General features: G+C 35.2%; 2 protein-coding genes across 35 annotated transcripts in view; one reads left to right on the forward strand and one right to left on the reverse strand.

Moving 5' to 3' along the window:
- SLC25A40 (solute carrier family 25 member 40) overlaps window positions 1–12,554 on the forward strand; it is a 44,765-nt gene extending 32,211 nt beyond the window's left edge. For 4 of the 18 annotated variants that reach the window (XR_014815993.1, XR_002347063.2, XR_014815995.1 and 1 more), the window contains 6 exons: window positions 91–264; window positions 5,381–5,490; window positions 7,680–7,761; window positions 9,641–10,045; window positions 10,687–10,767; window positions 11,138–12,554. Coding sequence is in view for 7 of the 18 variants with exons in the window: in XM_021102526.2 (XP_020958185.1) it covers window positions 91–264; window positions 5,381–5,490; window positions 7,680–7,761; window positions 10,687–10,767; window positions 11,138–11,250 (560 nt within the window). In the remaining 11 variants the exon portion in view is untranslated. The other 14 variants (XM_021102526.2, XM_021102524.2, XM_021102527.2 and 11 more) reach the window with 6 other exon arrangements.
- A 2,372-nt stretch (window positions 12,555–14,926) lies between these two features.
- RUNDC3B (RUN domain containing 3B) overlaps window positions 14,927–17,963 on the reverse strand; it is a 294,945-nt gene continuing 291,908 nt past the window's right edge. For all 17 annotated transcript variants that reach the window (XR_014815985.1, XR_014815984.1, XR_014815983.1 and 14 more), the window contains one exon: window positions 14,927–17,668. Coding sequence is in view for 13 of the 17 variants with exons in the window: in XM_084977269.1 (XP_084833395.1) it covers window positions 17,523–17,668 (146 nt within the window). In the remaining 4 variants the exon portion in view is untranslated. The remainder of the gene's footprint in view (window positions 17,669–17,963) is intronic.

Below are 17,963 nucleotides of genomic sequence, written 5' to 3' on the forward strand. Positions count from 1 at the left end.
TATAAAATGCCTGAAAACATTAATTTTTGCATGTGTGTTTTCATAATACATGGCTTGTTTTTGTTTTCTTACATTTGTTATTTGTACTAGTTGGTGCAGTAACTGTAATAAGTCCACTGGAATTGATTAGAACCAAGATGCAGTCTAAGACATTTTCTTACAAGGAACTGCATCAATTTGTCAGCCGGAAAGTATCTGAAGATGGTTGGATTTCCCTCTGGAGGGGTTGGGCTCCTACTGTTCTTAGAGATGTGCCATTCTCAGGTAGGATTTACCTTATGAGTATCTGCTAAATTTTAGGTAGCTTTGTCTTATATATCACTCCTAAGTCAAGCAAGTTTTAAATTATTTAAGATTAAAGGTATGTTGCCTTCTTTTTTTTTTTGTCTTTTTTTGTCTTTTGTTGTTGTTGTTGTTGCTATTTCTTGGGCCGCTCCCGAGGCATATGGAGGTTCCCAGGCTAGGGGTTGAATCGGAGCTGTAGCCACCGGCCTACACCAGAGCCACAGCAACGTGGGATCCGAGCCGCGTCTTCGACCTACACCACAGCTCACGGCAACGCCGGACCCTTAACCCACTGAGCAAGGGCAGGGACCGAACCCGCAACCTCATGGTTCCTAGTCGGATTCGTTAACCACTGCGCCACGACGGGAACTCCGTATGTTGCCTTCTTTAGTGACGACACATTCCTGGTTCAGTGTTAGGCTCTCAGATCTGGATGAATATTTATTGAATGAATAGTTTCTAATTCTCTTTGTGTTTCATTTCTTTCTTTTTTTTTTTTTTTTTTTTTGGCCACACTGATGGCAAATTGAAGTTCCCAGGCCAGAGCTCAAAGCCACACCACAGCAGTGACCGAAGACACAACAATGACAACCCTGGATCCTTAGTCTTTGACACCACACTAATTTCTTTTTAAACATTTAATTGGTGTATGTTCATATTTAGAGAATGTAAATTACCTTTAAAATTATTCTTAGATAAGTCATAATTAGTAAGATAAATAAAGTATTATAAATTAAACTATTATAAAATACTTTTAAGACCATCTGTGAATTATATTGACTCCTACCTTTTTCTTTTCTTTTTTCTTTCTTTTTTTTTTCTTTTTTTTTTTTTTTTTTGTCTTTTTGTCTTTTGCTGTTGTTGCTATTTCTTGGGCCGCTCCCGTGGCATATGGAGGTTCCCAGGCTAGGGGTTGAATCGGAGCTGTAGCCACTGGCCTACACCAGAGCCACAGCAACGCGGGATCCGAGCCGCGTCTGCAACCTCCCACAGCTCACGGCAACGCCGGATCGTTAACCCACTGAGCAAGGGCAGGGACCGAACCCGCAACCTCATGGTTCCTAGTCGGATTCGTTAACCACTGCGCCACGACGGGAACTCCTCTTTTTTTTTTTTTTTTTTTTTTTTTAAACAGCTGCACCAGCAGCACTTGGAAGTTCCCGGGCCAGGGGTTGAATCAGAGCCTTAGATGAGGCCACAGCCACAGCCATACTGGATCCAAGCCACATCTGTGACCTATGCCATAGCTTGCAGCAATGCTGGATCCTTACGCACTGAGTGAGGCCAGGGATAGAAACCACATCCCCACAGAAACAACATTGTGTCCTTAACCCTTAGAGCCACAATGGTAACTCTGTGACTCCTACTTTTTTCAATTATTGAAGATAAACTATCTTCCCATTAAGTGAGTGTCCTCTTGGGACTATTCTAAATCAGATTTGAGATTATGCTAATCTTTGAATTATGAGAAATGAAAAAATCATGAAAGAGATGTACAAAACTAGCAAATAACTTGTAGAACATGCATATGTCAATATTACTTGTCTTGTGAATCTCAGAAGTTTCCATTTAACCTGGAAGAAATAATTACTAGGAATCCTTGTATTAACATTCCCCTTTCTTTTCCCCTTTGAGTTAATCCTTTCCTTGTGCTCTCATTCACATCTCTGCATCTTTCCCTTTCCATTCGTATTTTTCTTCAACCTTTGTGTTCAGTTATGCTTTTTAGAAATGCCACAGATTACTAGACTAATTCTTTTTCTTTTTTTATTACATGATATTTCATACATGAAAAAGAACATACATATGAATTATGAAGTTTTAAGAAAATAAACACCTGTGAAGTCACTATTTCAACATATGAATTAGAATATTGCAGTTTCTAAAGTCACGTAACCACATATGTCCTCCTCTACTGTTACCTTCTCAGTGGTAACCGCTACCCTGAATTTTTATCATTTATTTGGTTTTTAAAAAATAGTGTTAATGGAGTTCCCATCGTGGCTCAGTGGAAATGAATCTGACTAGCGTTCATGAGGTCAGAGGTTCAATGCCTGGTCTCGCTCAGTTGGTTAAGGATCCTGCGTTGCTCTGCGTAGACTGGCAGCTGTAGCTCTGATTTGACCCCTAGCCTGGGAACCTCCACATGCCACACACATGGCCCTAAAAGGCCAAACATAAAGTGTTACCACATATATATTATTGCTAAACAATGTTATGTAGTTTTGCCTATTTTTGAAGTTTAAAACTTAGTTTAATCAAAAATGTTTGTAAGATTCCTTATTTTTATATGTACCTATTTTTTTTGCTTTCACTCTTGTTTATATATGAGTAAATGAGTAAAAAATGGTGTGAATATTTTTTAATAGTCTCTTGGTGTACATGTGTAAGAATTTTTCTAAGTCTTAGTTTTGCTGGTTCATGTAAACATACACATTTTAAATTTTATTAGGTAATATCAAACCCTTTGTAAAGTGATTGTGCAGATCACAACCACCAGCTTCCTGTTGTTTCATTTTATACTCTCACCAGCACTTTTTTTTAAATGGTTGCACCTGTGACATATGGAAGTTTCCCAGGCCAGGGATTGGATCCAAGCCGCAGCTGCAACCTATGCTGCAGATGCAGCACCGCTGGATCCTTTAACCCACTGGACTACAGTGGGAATTCCTTACCAGCTCGTTTGTTGCCAGAGTTCTTAATTTTTTTTATCTAGTAATTTAAAGTAGTATCCCACTTTAACTTAAAATTCCCTGATTATTGAGGTTGAATACTGTTTCATTGGCCATTCACTTATCCATAATTGATAGGGAAAATGGCTGAAATAGTATTCACCTTCATTTCCCCCTCATATGGATGGTTATCCCAGCATCACTTATTGAGTAGACATAGCTGCTCTAGGGATTTATTTTGTCAACCCTGTTGCATTAAATTTTCACAAATGCGTGGATCTGTTTCACTGGCCAATTTGTTTAACCCTATGTTAATGCTACAATGTTGTCTAAATTAAAATACATAATAATAAAATTATGCTACCTTTTTTTTTTTTTTTTTTTTTTTTTTTTTTTTTTGCTGTAGGAATGCCCTATCTACGTATTATATAACTCTTCTTTAAAATATTTTAGTAGGAGTTCCCGTCATGGCGCAGCATAAACAAATCTGACTAGGAACCACGAGGTTGCAGTTTTGATCCCTGACCTTGCTCAGTGGGTTAAGGATCTGGCATTGCCGTGAGCTGTGGTGTAGATTGCAGACTCGGCTCAGATCTAGTGTTGCTGTGGCTGTGGTGTAGGCCATCGGCTACAGCTCCGATTAGACTCCTAGCCTGAGAACCTCCATATGCCTTGGATGTGGGCCTATAAAGACAAAAAATAAATAAAAAGAAAAATAAAATGTTTTAGTAGAGATTTTAAATTTTCTTCATGAAGGTTATTTATTCAGCTTTATTATTTAGATTTATTTGTAGATATACCCACTAAACCCCAGCTTCTAGTACCTAACTTTAAAGGTCTGTTTAAAAAGAAGTTTTCTAGATCTTTGTGGTTGGTGCTGTGTTACAGTCAGTTTTTATCTGTTACCTATATTCAGCTACTTTTAAAACTCTGTTATAAATTCTAATTTGTCTGCCTATCTTTTTGGGTTTTCTATGTAGACAGTAATATGTAAATTATAACTACTTTACTTCATTTTTAAAGTTATAGCTCTTATTTTTTTTTCTATAAATACTGTGCTTAACAGTGCTGCCTACTACAGCTTTGAATAATGCCAGTGATAGTGTTGCATCCATATCATTATCCTCATTCTAAAGGAAAGTTTTGGAGTTTGCTGGTGGCCCAGCAGTTTAAGGATCCAGCATTGTCACTGCTATGACTCGGGTCACTACTTAGGCTTAGGTATGATCCCAGACCTGGGAATTTCTGTATGCGGTGGATGTGGCCCCCCAAAAAAGGAAATAGTTCTGTTGTTACCATTAATAATAATTTTTGCTTTAAGTTCTTGATGCGTATCCTTTATCAAGTTGAAGAAGTTCCCTTTTATCCCTAGGTTTTCAAGGAATTTGTTTGCTTGAATGAAAGTGTATTGCAATTATTATTATTTTTTTGCTTTTTAGGGCCACACCTGTGGCATATGGAAGTTCCCAGGCTACTGTTCAATTCAGAGCTGCAGTTGCTGGCCTACACCACAGCCACAGCAACACAGGATCCAAGCTGCGTCTGTGACCTTCACTACAGTTAATGGCAAAAATGCTGGGTTCTTAACCCATTGAGCAAGGCCCGGGATCGAACCCACATCCTCATGGATACTAGTCAGGTTCATTACTGCTTAGCTGCAGTGAGAACTCCGAAAGTGTATTGAATTTCGTGAAGTGCTTTCCCATCATTTTTAGATGGTTCTGTGATTCTGTTAATGTGATGCATGGCATCTAAAGCATTTGTTGTATTTACTACTTTTGTATTCATGAGATAACTCAGTTTAGTCATAGTGTATGACCAGCTTCATTTGCTTAATTTTTTTTTTTTGTATTTTTGTCTTTTTTTTAGGGCTGCACCCATGGTATATGGAGGTTCCCACGCTGGGGGTCTTTTCGGAGCTGTAGCCGCCAGCCTACGCCAGAGCCACAGCAACGTGGGATCTGAGCTGCGTCTGCAACCTACACCACAGCTCACGGCAACACCGGATCATTAACCCTCTGACTGAGGCCAGAGGTCAAACCCACAGCCTCATGATTCCTAGTAGGATTCGTTTCTGCTGCGCCACGATGGGAACTCTTCCCATTTGCCTACTTTTTTTAGGATTTTTACATCTTGAATGAGATGGACTATTCTTTTCCTTTCCTCTGTTGTCCTTGTCAGGTTTTGAAATTAAAGTCTTACTTTTTACTGATGCATAATTTTTTGTTTATGAGATACTAGAATATTACTGAGAATTTGGTTCCTTTTTAAAAAATCTTGCCTGGTATGTGTGTAAGCAGAAAGCAAGGTGTGTCAAGGCTAGAATTTCTCTTTTCCTTTAATACATAATATTCCTCAGATGTTTTCTTTAAAGTCCACATTTTATTTCTAAATATATGTTCATTTCATTCTTTTTTTTATAGCACTGTACTGGTATAACTATGAAGTTTTAAAGAAGTGGTTGTGTGCAAAATCTGGTTTATATGAACCAACATTTATGATCACTTTTACTTCAGGAGCATTGTCTGGTTCTGTAAGTTTACTCTTTTGTTGTTAATATTCCAAAGCAGTCTTGTTAACAACTGTCTTACTAAAAGAGAACAAAATATTATATAGCCTTTCATGTCTACTGTTAGCACTTTCAGGCTGCACCACAAATTTCTTTCTAAGTATTTACTCTCCTATTTTGAGTTAAATTATTTAGCCATTACATGTTTTAAAGTGCATTTTACATCTTTTTATTATATTACAAATGTATTTTTCTGAAAAACTTTTGGATTTGGATCATTACAGTTGTGATAATGGTAAGAGTTTAAATAGCACTTTATTATTTACAAAGTATTTGGCATTTTGGTCATTAAATGCCGGTAGCAGTAGATCTTACAGCTACTTATTGGATTGAGTAGAAGTAACTTCATCCTTTGCTGCTAATTCCTGTTTCTTTGGGAACATTTTGGCTGAGTACTTTGTAAATGAATTTTAACAAAAGTTATAATTAGAAGTGAGAAGTATCAAAAGATCATTTTTGGGTAGTAGAGATTTCACCTTTTCCCATCCTTCCATATAATGTAAAGTCGTGTAGTGGACTTCTTTTATGCAGATTCATATCACCATGATCTTGGCCACAAAGAGCTTTCTTATATCCACGTACTTACAAAGTGAATTTGTGATGATGTAGAGTGATGAGCTGATATACTGGAACCAAATGAAAACATGAGTGAAGGAGCATTAGTGAAGTCGTGGAAACCTGAAGCCAAATACTGGAATAGCTGTGTCAGAACCTAGGCTAAGGAAGCCCCTGAGATTGCATTCAAAACTTACATGGTCTGAGAGCTGTCATATTAAGCCTAGTGGGGTATAAACTTATTGAGGCAAAAGAGCGGTTCTTTTTAGCAATTTAATGCTTACTGCTTAATGTCTAAAAAAAAATGAAGTTCAATAATAGCTGCAGGATGTTGTACCAGCTTTCCAGTAATATGAAGGAAAGTTACCTATTTTACTACCTCTGCCTAACATGGAAACTTTATTTAAAACATTTTAGTTATCTAGAAAATATTGCTGCCTTTTGACTTTTTAAATAAAATTTTGTCTCTGAACTGAAAAGGTACTTCAGTGGGACAATATCCCCGGCTTTCTGTCAGCAAACAGAATAGCCTAAACCATGTCGTTTTAGAAAGTGTCAGGCTTATACCACATAGTTGCTGCCTTTGATATTGCCTGTCGGGGTTCTTCACCTGCAGGTTCAACCAATTCCAACTCTGGTTGTTGAACCCACAGATATGGAAACTGCGGATTTGGAGGGCTAATTGTATATACCATTTTATATAAGGGACCTGAGCATCTGCAGGTTTTTGTATCTGTGTAGGTCCTGGAACCAACTTTCCCCAGATAATAAGGGGCAAGCTGTACAGCTAGATTGTGGAAATAAAGAAACAATAAATGAGTTTGTCTTACCTGAGATATTTGAAACTGATCTCAAGAACTTAAGCATAGTCAGACAAAATATATTAAATATGATATTAAAGGGTATTTTATGAGCATATTGGTCGAATGTGAGTTGGGAAGCAAAAAATAGAGGCCAGGTTTTACTTTGGCTCTTATATCAAATCTTATGAGACATTCTTAAGGGAATTTATTCTTTCAAAAAGTCTCCCTTGTTTAATTGGGGCATTATGAAAATAATCATTAAATTGATTAACTTTGATCTAAATTTCTGAAAATGTGATTTGTGAACTGTATACATTTGATAAATGTTGAAATCCGTAAAGAAAAGGGGTATAGAATTAAAATTCAAAGTCTATTTTCTTTATGTAAATTAATTTTTAATTGTAGCATTTGTTGGAAATTTCTAAATGCTTTCTTGATACTTGATTTCTGCTTTAGAATATGTACTGTACCTTTATATGTAGTGAAGGAATAATGGAACACACAGGAGCATCAGAAATTAGGAATGCTGGTTTTGGTCAGAAAGGTCTGGTTGGAATTCTGTCTCTCAGGAAAATAGTGGAACTTTTCTGAGACTATTTACTTAATCCTGAATTTTGCAAGAAATACCTAGGATATTCTTCTCTTTTCCTTAATTGAAGTTTCTCTTCAGATACATCTGGTTTCATTTTAAGTTTCAGTTCAGTTATGATTTTTATTACTATCCTTATGTGCAAATCAGAAGAATATAGAAAGATTTTAAAGTAGATTTGAATTAATCAACTTTATTTTTGTTAGTTTGCAGCTGTTGTAACTTTGCCATTTGATGTGGTAAAAACACAAAAGCAGACACAACTTTGGACATATGAAAGTCATAAAAGTAAGTTTAATTAATATAAAACATTTTCAGGATGCCATGAATATTTTTATTTTTCTTTCCAGATACTAGGTTAGGAATATCTAAAAGAGGGAAAATAAGATTTTTTTTGCATTTTTTTGCATTTTGTACCCACAGCATATCAAAGTTCCCAGGCTAGGGGTCTAATTGGAGCTACAGCTGCCAGCCACAGCCACAGCCATGCCAGATCTGAGATGTGTCTTCGACCTGCACCACAGCTCACGGCAACACTGGATCCTTAACCCACTGAGTGAGGCCAGGGATTGAACCCTCATCCTCAGTCAGATTCATTTCTGCTGAGGCACGAAGGGAACTCCCTTTGTTGCCTTACTGTTTAACTCATACTAATATACTGTTAGAGTGGAATATCCAGAAAAAAATACTTTAAACCTAAACAAAAATTTTAAGAAATCTTAATGTCTATGTATTTTACCTGCCATCAGTTAATTCTCACACCTGCTATACAGAAGATTAAATTCTGTAGGTATTCTTTCAGTTAAATCTAGGCAAATCATGAAGGATAGGAAATTACTGGAAAGCCTTTTTTCTCTTGATGTGTTTCATTAGTATGCTTCTACATTTTCTTCCTCTTTTTAATTTTTATCTTCCATTTTGATGTGTTTTTGTCTACCGCTTATCCTATCTACTTTTAATTCTTTATAACCTGTAATTTCTTGTAGAATAAAAATGTACTTTTAGCTGATTCTACTAGATTCTGTCATTATTATCATAGAAGGTGTAGCAAACCCATTGGAAATGGAACTTTGTTTCTGAAACATAACAGTTGTTAGGATTTGATAAATTTGGATGGTCAGTAAATTGGTGTTTATTGTTGTCCATGCTTGAAATATTTAATAATGAAGTCGTATTTTCTTACAGTGTAAGAAGTTACTTGTGCATCAAAAAATAGCTTTTTGATGTTGGATCTTTAGGCAGAAGATACTTTCAAGGTTTGATTAGAGCTCTGCCGTAGCTTACCTCCAGTTGATAATTTTTTTTTTTTTTGTTAATTCTCTTTTACATTAATTTCCCCTGCTGTTAAAATAGAGACCAGTTTGGGGCTTGAGTCTATAATGCTAGAAGTACCCAGCTACTTGGCTTCCTTTATTTTGCCAATTGTTAATGGAATTTCAATGGAATAATTTAAACATGAAGTATAAGTTATCAACTTGTAGTATATGGTTTTTATTGTTGACTTTTTAAAGAAAGTTAAATTTCACTGGTAAGTCTTTGTTCTTGGTTTTAAAATGTGTCCTTTCTGTTGAGTTGTTGTAATTATTATATTTATGCTTATATTTATGTTGCTAGTTTAACTTCTTAAATATATCACAAGGCCTCATTTATCTTCATAGTCAGAGAATCTGATACTTTTTATAAAATTAAGATAATGAGCCCCTCATTTTTAGTGGAAAATTCTAAAAAAATTTTGAAAGGTATCTTTTTCTAATCTTTCCCTTTTTCCTACACATGCTTAATAGTATGTCATCTTTCTTAATGACTCAGCGTTGTCATCATTGTGCACATTGCTTACTTAGAGCTTCATAATGCAGCTTTCAGAAGCCAGTGAGGATAACATAGGAGTGTTTGCCTATCAACCACTGGTCTCAGACCAAGACTTTGAAATCCTCAGGTATCACAGTGTTCACATGGTAGCATGCTTGCTTCTTAGCAGATTTTTTTCTCATGTACTGCATCTAGTAGTCTGTGGGCTAAGCCAGCTGCTTAGAATCATTGTATAAAATGAAGGTAAATGGAACTTTGTGAATGAACAGCTCATTCATGACTTCATGTCTGAACTTTACTGCCGGCTATTTTTGCTGTTTTCAAAAAATATATAAATTAATTTTTTACTGTGTTCCAGATATTTGAGTCGTTGCAAATAATTGAGATGTTACTGTTAAAGGATAAATCTTTCCTTTGGAGGAGAAAGGGCTGATCTAATTCATTTCAAGACTGGCACATCTCTTCGGAAAAGTTTTAATAAAGCAGGACCTCACTAGGGAGAATGAGCTATTTTCCTTAAAACCTCTTTTTGGAAAAAAAATTTTTTTAATATGTGCAATAAAAATTTAATGAAAAATGGTTACAAGGTCTTCACTTTGGCTTTGGGAACCCCATGAAGATCTGTACATCTTTAAAATTTTTCATTGTGAAAGATTTTCAAGATGGAGAGAAAGTATAAAGGATACACACCACCAAGCTCAAGAAATAAACATCAATTCAGGAGAAGCCTTTGGTATATTCCTCCTTGATTTTATCTAATCCTGTATGTACCTTTGAATTTACTGCCTAATAATGTTTTCTTTTTAATGAATCCAACTGTTAAAAATAAGATTTTAAAATAGCTCTTTATGGAGTTCCCGTTGTGGCTCAGTGGTTAACGAATCCGACTAGGAACCATGAGGTTGCAGGTTCGATCCCTGGCCTTGCTCAGTGGGTTAAGGATCCAGTGTTGCCGTGAGCTGTGGTGTAGGTTGCAGACGCGGCTAGGATCCCGTGTTGCTGTGGCTCTGGCGTAGGCTGGTGGCTACAGCTCCAATTCGACCCCTAGCCTGGGAACATCCATATGTCATGGGAGCAGCCCAAGAAATGGCAAAAAGACCAAAAAAAAAAAAAAAAAAAAAAAGCTCTTTAGGTAAATATATCTGTTCTTATTATAATGAAATGATAAACCCCCAAACCTTTTTTTTTTTTTTTTTTTGGCTGAGCCTGTAGCATGCTGGAGTTCCCTGGCCAGGGTTGGAACTTGCTCCACAGCAGTAATCAGAGCCACAGGAGTGACAATGCCAGATCTTTAACTCACTGAGCCACCAGGGAACTCCCATAAACACTCTTCTATGTGTATTATCTGTATTAGAAATTAAGCGGTAATTTATAATAGTATCATCTCTTTATTTTAACATTTAGTTTCTATGCCTTGGCAAATGTCAACTTGGGCTATAATGAAGAACATTGTTGCTAAGGATGGGTTTTCTGGATTATTTACAGGTAAAATTATTTCCTTTACCAAATCATCAACTACATGATTACTTTTACTTTTCAATTTATTTCTTTCTTAAATTAACTTTCAGAAGCAAAGTTTTGAAAACATTCCACATTTACTTTCCTCTTAAATACCTTTGCTGTGTTTAAAAATGTTAGATAATAATTTATGGTCAGTAAGATTTGTATATTAAAGTAACTTGGAATTAAAGATATAGGTAGTAAGCAGTTTGGCTTATTCTTTGACACCAATTTATGGGATAGTATTTGATATATCACTTCACTTAATTCGATAACTATCACAGTGAAACCAAATAAATTACATTTTTAAAAATAAGGTAAAAGTTTGTTCTGATTTTTGTCTGTTCTCTTTCAGGCCTAATTCCTCGCTTAATTAAAATTGCTCCTGCTTGTGCTATTATGATCAGTACATATGAATTTGGAAAGTCATTTTTCCAGAAACAAAATGCTCGAAGACAGCAGTACTAGAGCGCTGTTTCAACTTGAAACAACAACCATGATCAATAATAAGATGGAGAATATTAGGCAAGAGCTTTTTTCACCATTATCTTTCAATCATTTTATGTCTTTCTTATTTATAAGTGAATAGTAAATTTCTACTTTAGATTTAAATCAAATCCTAGTTTTAAGATAAATTTTTTATCCTAAATTTTGAGGTATTGGAAAAGATATTTTAGAAATCGTAACCAATGAACACCCTAGTAAAGAAAAATTATTCCTTAGCATTGAGAGCAATAATCTCTGAGAGTTGATGCTGATTTCAGTGTAACTTTATCCTACTGGGAGTGTGTCAGATACGCCAGAACATTTTGATTGTGTGCTGATTGAAGTACAGAGTATAGAAGAAAAATTCCCAAGTCTTTATGCACATTTGAATCGTGGACATAGATATTTAGGTATTTCAGCAAAGTAGATAACAGAAGGCAGTCTTTCAATAGAATTATTCATGTTTACCAAATATTACCTATTATTTTCTTTAAACATACACTTGGTATTTTATTTTTTAACTTTGTTAACTTTTAAAGGCCTCATGTGTATTAGGATTTCCCTAATCAAAAGTATGGCTTTTTTTATCTTCATGAACCAAAAATATAATTTGTGTGTCAATGCTGCTGTTTTTGATGATCAAAGACCCTGTATTACCTACTTTTTGTGCAAGACAGAGGGAGCTTTACTGACCATATTAAATGTTCACTTCAGTCAAATTTGGGTGTGCAGTAGGAAACCATGCTGTATTTAGTAAAAATGATATTTCAGCACAGGAAGAGTCTGGTTTCAGCCATCTTGCAATTCAAGACCACCCTTTGTGGAGTTCTCTAGGTCGCTTCTGTTGGCTTGTTCTAACAAAACAGATTATTAATATGGTATCAGTCATAAAATATTTCCAAAATGTCCCTTGATTTTACATATCTCACATCATATGCTAGACTTAGAACTAAGCAGGCAGCAGTCTCCTTGAAGAAAGAGCTTTCGGTCACTGTAGGCTAATAATGTTTGATTAATTTAGTTATGAATGTAGGAATAGAATAAAAAGGATACGATTTCAAGAAACAAAATATTTTTGATTTTCTCAGGATCTGTAACCTGTAAGAGGAAGCACTTTATTGCAGTCTATGTATATTCTATGAAAATATGAGGCATTTTTCCCCCTAAAACATAGTTAATATATTTAAGCAACAAATCTTCTCTAGTGTTGGTTGAAGAATCAATGTATTTTCTATTACATTAGAAAACTTTCACCAGAAATAAACTGTATAGGGTTTGTATTTAAAGTTTTGTGTTTATTTTATCCTGTTACCTTAAATTTGCAACATATATACCCATAAAACATAAATATTTATAACTTATATTTTAAATATTTTGTTCTTTCTTAAAATTATCACTGTGCTTTCAGCTAAGTATTTTCATATAAAATCATTATGAATGCTTTTCTACACACATCTATAAAACACACACACAAGTTTATCTTGAATACTGATGTTTAACATTTTTAAATCTAAATTTACCTTGATTGTTATGCTTCTTTTTTGATAAGTGATACAAAAAAAATTTAGCTTTTGAACAGTGCTCTCAAAAAGCAATCACATATTTCAATGTAAAGTCACTTATAAATACCAGAAGGGAATTCATCTTCCCCTGCCCCTATACTGACTGCACTTGTGGAAAGTTCTTATTTATGACTACAATAATAAATCCTACACTTTTTCTAACATACTTTACCTGCAGTGTATCTGGATGAAAAGAAGGCTGAATTGAAGCTTCTCTAGATGTAAGTGGTAAAGAAGCATTAATAGTACCAACCAAAAAGTGCTTGGCTAGAAATTGTGTTCTTGGTAATGTTTCTAAAAGCAAACAGTGTAATTCTGTTAATGTCAAAATTTCTCACCTACACATTTATTTATGTGTAAGTTTTTTAAGAAAAAATGTCTTATTCAAATATTACATGTTTGTTACCTTTCATATAATATATATATGACTTTTTAAAAAAGTAATATATTGGAGTTCCCCTTGTAGTTCAGCAGAAATGAATCTGACTAGTATCCATGAGGACATAGGTTTAGTCCCTGGCCTTACTCAGTGGATTAAGGGTCCAGCATTGTCCTGAGCTGTGTTGTAGGTCACAGATGTTGCTTGGATCTTGTGTTGCTGTGGCTGTGGCGTAGGCCAGCAGCTGCAGCTCCCATTTGACCCCTAGCTTGGAAACCACCATATGCCATGGGTGCGGCCCTAAAAAGACAAAAAGACAAGAAAAAACAAATAAAAAGGTAATACTGAGTTAAAATAAATTTTTTAGTTCTAGGAAAACTGTTTACTATATGTAACCATAATCGACTCTTAAAAATTTCCCTCTTTTTTTCTGGGGCACAAATACCAGGGATATGGAAAAGGTTAGTGAATCACTTTTCAATTTTTTCAAAATTAAATTGCTGTTATGTTTTAATTTATCATTCAGCACTTACTGAGACCTTTTAATGTGGTAGGTGGTATAGAAACACTGGAGATAAAACATTTCAGATTATGTCACTGGCCTTTAGGTTTCAGCTGTGAAACCTTTTTGTGTATGCAAAAGGAGTAATGGAAAAGCAGAATTCTCCCCTCAGTCTGGGGGTCAGGAAATGCTTTTAAGTTTGGGACAGGTGATCCAACTAAACAAACATACCTGGAGGTTGGGAGTCTCAATCAGGCAGTGGTGTTTAGTGCCAGTGGCTTCAGCAGAGAGTATTACATGGCCATGTAGGAGATCAGATTGGAAATGGAGGCCAGGGGGCCTTGTTCGCCAAAGGAGGAATAAGAAGGCAAGAGAAAACCGAGGAAGAATTTTTGGCACAGCTCTAAAAGTTAAAGAGTTGTGCTTTGTTTTTCCACAAGAGCAGTACTTTTTTTTTTTTTTTTGGTCTTTTTGCCTTTTCTTGAGCCGCTCCTGTGGCATATGGAGGTTCCTAGGCCAGAGGGTCCCAGAGGGTCTGATCGGAGCTGTAGCCACTGGCCTATGCCAGAGTCACAGCAACGTGGGATCCGAACTGCGTCTGCGACCCACACCACAGCTCACGGCAACGCCTGATCCTTAACCCACTGAACAAGGCCAGGGATCAAACCCGCAACATCATGGTTCCTAGTCGGGTTTGTTAACCACTGCGCCACAACGGGAACTCAGAGACACATTTTTAACCACTTAAAAACTTGTACTTGAATCTAATAAAGATGATTTAAGTAAAGCCCAGCTTAGTCTACTTGCATTTTTAAGGTTTCTGTCAGTCATAATAATCTTGTATTTGGTACTTACTGCTTAAGGATTTATGGTTTTATTTAATGCTGATACTTCAATAGATGTTGTCATTCTAAAGTATATCATATCATTAAAAAAATGAGTATTGGAGTTCCCTGGTGGCTCATCAGGTGAAGGATCTGGCATTGTCACTTTTGTTGTGTGGTTTCGAATCCTGGCCCAGGAACTTCTGCATGCCTTGCCTGCAGCCAAAAAAAAAAAAAAAAGAATTTGACATGAGTTGTAATGAGGATTTCTCCAAAACCATTTTCATATTAGTATTTTAGGTATTAAGTAAAATTTACCCCATTGTTGAAACAAAGGTTCAGTGTACAATTTGAATCAAGCAACTTTTTGTCAAGGAAAAAAGACTACTACTGCATGGTACAAAATGTTTAATATACATGCAACAAATATATATAGTACATCAAGGCAACAAAATACACATGGAAATATTAGGATATAATTCAGCATTCTGTTTAGAGGAGAATGTGTGAACCATAAACACTACTACCTAAAATTAAAGACTGAGACATACCTCATGCAAACATTAATAAACTACCTCATAACTAAATATGAAATGAACTATGTAGAAACCTGATTCACATTAGCAGATGAATTTTATACCAAGAGCTCCAAGAAAGGAGGAAAAGTCATTAATCCTCAGATGTCATGTTTTAAATCTGCATTTAGCAGCATGTTGATCCACAAGTTACTGTACACATTGGGCAAATTTGAAAAATTTTTATCAATTATGGGATCTTGTATTATTTCCTTTCTATATTATAAAAATGAATGGAAAAATTTAATATGATTTTTTAAAATTACTAAAGGATAATAAATGTCATTTGAGAGTGGACCATGAATGAAAGCATTTAAACATTCTGATAGTTGTTAGCAAAATAGCAATTGTGCTTAAGGCCATCCTAAAATTTTTGAAGTTCCTCTCCTTAAACCATTTCTCATTCCCTCCTCCCAGTATTTCTATTGTCCTCATTTAAACCTTCCTTCCATTCTCCATGCTTATTACTGATTGCTTTATTTATTTATTTATTTATTTTTGTCTTTTTGCCCTTTTCTTGGGCCGCTCCCGCAGCATATGGAGGTTGCAAGGCTAGGGGTTGAATCGGAGCTGTAGCCACCGGCCTACGCCACAGCAACGTGGGATCTGAGCCGAGTCTGCGATCTACACCACAGCTCATGGCAACGCCAGATCCTTAACCCACTGAGCAAGGCCAGGGATTGAACCCTCAACCTCATAGTTCCTAGTAGGATTTGTTAACCACTACGCCACGACGGGAATTCCTTACCGATTGCTTTAGATACCTCACAATAGGGTACACAGAATTAAGAATAGATTAAAGGTACCATTTCTCAAGAATACTTGCATTACTACAAGTACTAAAGCCTTAAGCTAAAGGAATAAAGCTCAGAATATGCTCTGGTACATCTAAGATAATTTATTTTAAGGGTTCCCAGGCCTCCTTTGTCCCTAAAATGACACTGTTTGACCTGTCTTACATATAAGACTAGCCTTTTATTACTATTTATTATCTCAAATTCCAAATTGAGAGTAAAGCTCTAAATATTGCAGAGAATCACCACACTCCCACATTACTAATGACTGTGATAAGTGCTTATCTCCTCTCAATAAAATATTTTAGGAGGAACATTCTTTCTATATGTCAAAACTACTAAGTTTGCATGTAATGTTTTATTAACAAATAGAAATAAGTATATGAAGTCCCCAATAGGCATTGTAGAAGCCTCTTCATGTAAACAATGTATAAAACTTCTTTGGCACAACTGATCATTTTTTCCTCATGTTATTATAGAAAATATACTTCAGATATTTTCTCTCTCAGTACAGTGGAATTTTTAGGGACCAAATGTATAGTTCCAAAATTTGCAAAAATTTAAAAGACAGTTCATAGCTTTTTTTTTTTTAAAGAAAACTAATTTTTTACAGTGTAGAAGTGCAGCAGTTTTTCACAGTAGCATCAGCTTTAAAATGAGATTAGGGCATGATTAATGATAGAAACTGTGAAGCATACATGACACAATTTGTTGCTGTACACCAGGGAGAAAAACAGCACTAGATGTCAGACATAGTGTTAAGTGTGGTGATTAGCCTACTGATCCTTACTTAAAAGCTTCTCAATTCCTTAAATGATCCTGAAATCTTTCCTGATAAAATACTTTTTCAACATTTGTTCTATGTTTTGAAATGTTTCCAACTTATGAGGCATAAGCTTGATCAATTTTTAAACTGATAACCTTTTAAGAAAATCTTGGGGAAACAATGACAAGAAACTTAATCATTTTACTGAAATGACCTAAAATACAGTAAAATACTTTCCCTATTACCCTAACAAATTCAGAAACTGACTGAAGACACATCCTACAAAATTTATAAAATGTTATGGGGAATGTTTAGTTGATGCCAAATGATAACTGTTAAAATCTGAACAAGCCATTGTGAAACTGTCGCTGAGAGCCTTTCTCCTCACTTTAAAGACAAGGCATTTAAACAATGGAACCTAGGAAGAAATTCATGAAAAATAAATCATTTTTAGAAAATTTGATCATTGAATAAAAGAGCAAAAGAAAATACTTGGCTAAAGCATCTAGATTAAAACACTGAACTCAGTTTCTACTAATTATGATAAATTTAAATATATGTACGATTTGCCAATGGACTGTTAATTTGGAGGATCACTTGAACATTTTTTTAAGCCTATTCAATTTTATACTTCCTCAGTGACAAGTATAAGAAGTTTAAAATGAAAAATGGCAGGATCTTTTTTTTTTTTTACTCAGAAGTTTACATGGAATGGACTGAATTATATAATAAGCAATAGAATTCCAGACATGTGCCAGAACAATAGAAAATTCCAAAGGTTTTCCCAGCAGTCAAACTTATGTAAATTGAACATGTGTAACATAAAAACTTTTGGCTTTTACATAAAATTTTTCAAGATGGAGTTAGACCTGGACTTGTCATCTCTGTTGTAGGACTTGCAAGGTAGTCATTAGATTTTAGGCTTGTTAGAGATTTGTAACTTGCCACTGATGTTAGAGACCCACAGAGACCAAGTAGTGAAGGAGTATCTTCTTTACCTGAAAGTTAGGATGAAGTAACAAATATTTAATTGCCCTTGAAGCATGATAGCAATAAGATCCTAAAACCATTAAAAACTTACATACTCTACAAAATACTGCAAAACATATCTAACTATAAAGTTGAACATCTATATGTCAACATGTTTGATCTTTTATCATATTCAATGTTACCCTTAAATATTTTAGAGGGATTATTTGTGCTTCTCATAAAGTTCTAGATATGGAAGTCTAAGATATGTTTTGGCACAAAAAAATAAAAGTTTAACTTTTTTTGAGAATACGGTCATATTCA

This window comes from Sus scrofa, chromosome 9, assembly GCF_054392235.1.
Source record: "Sus scrofa isolate SSC_HxYL_T2T_F1_AM1 chromosome 9, Sscrofa_HxYL_maternal_Yorkshire_Landrace_v2.0, whole genome shotgun sequence".
NCBI classification, from domain to species: domain Eukaryota; kingdom Metazoa; phylum Chordata; class Mammalia; order Artiodactyla; family Suidae; genus Sus; species Sus scrofa.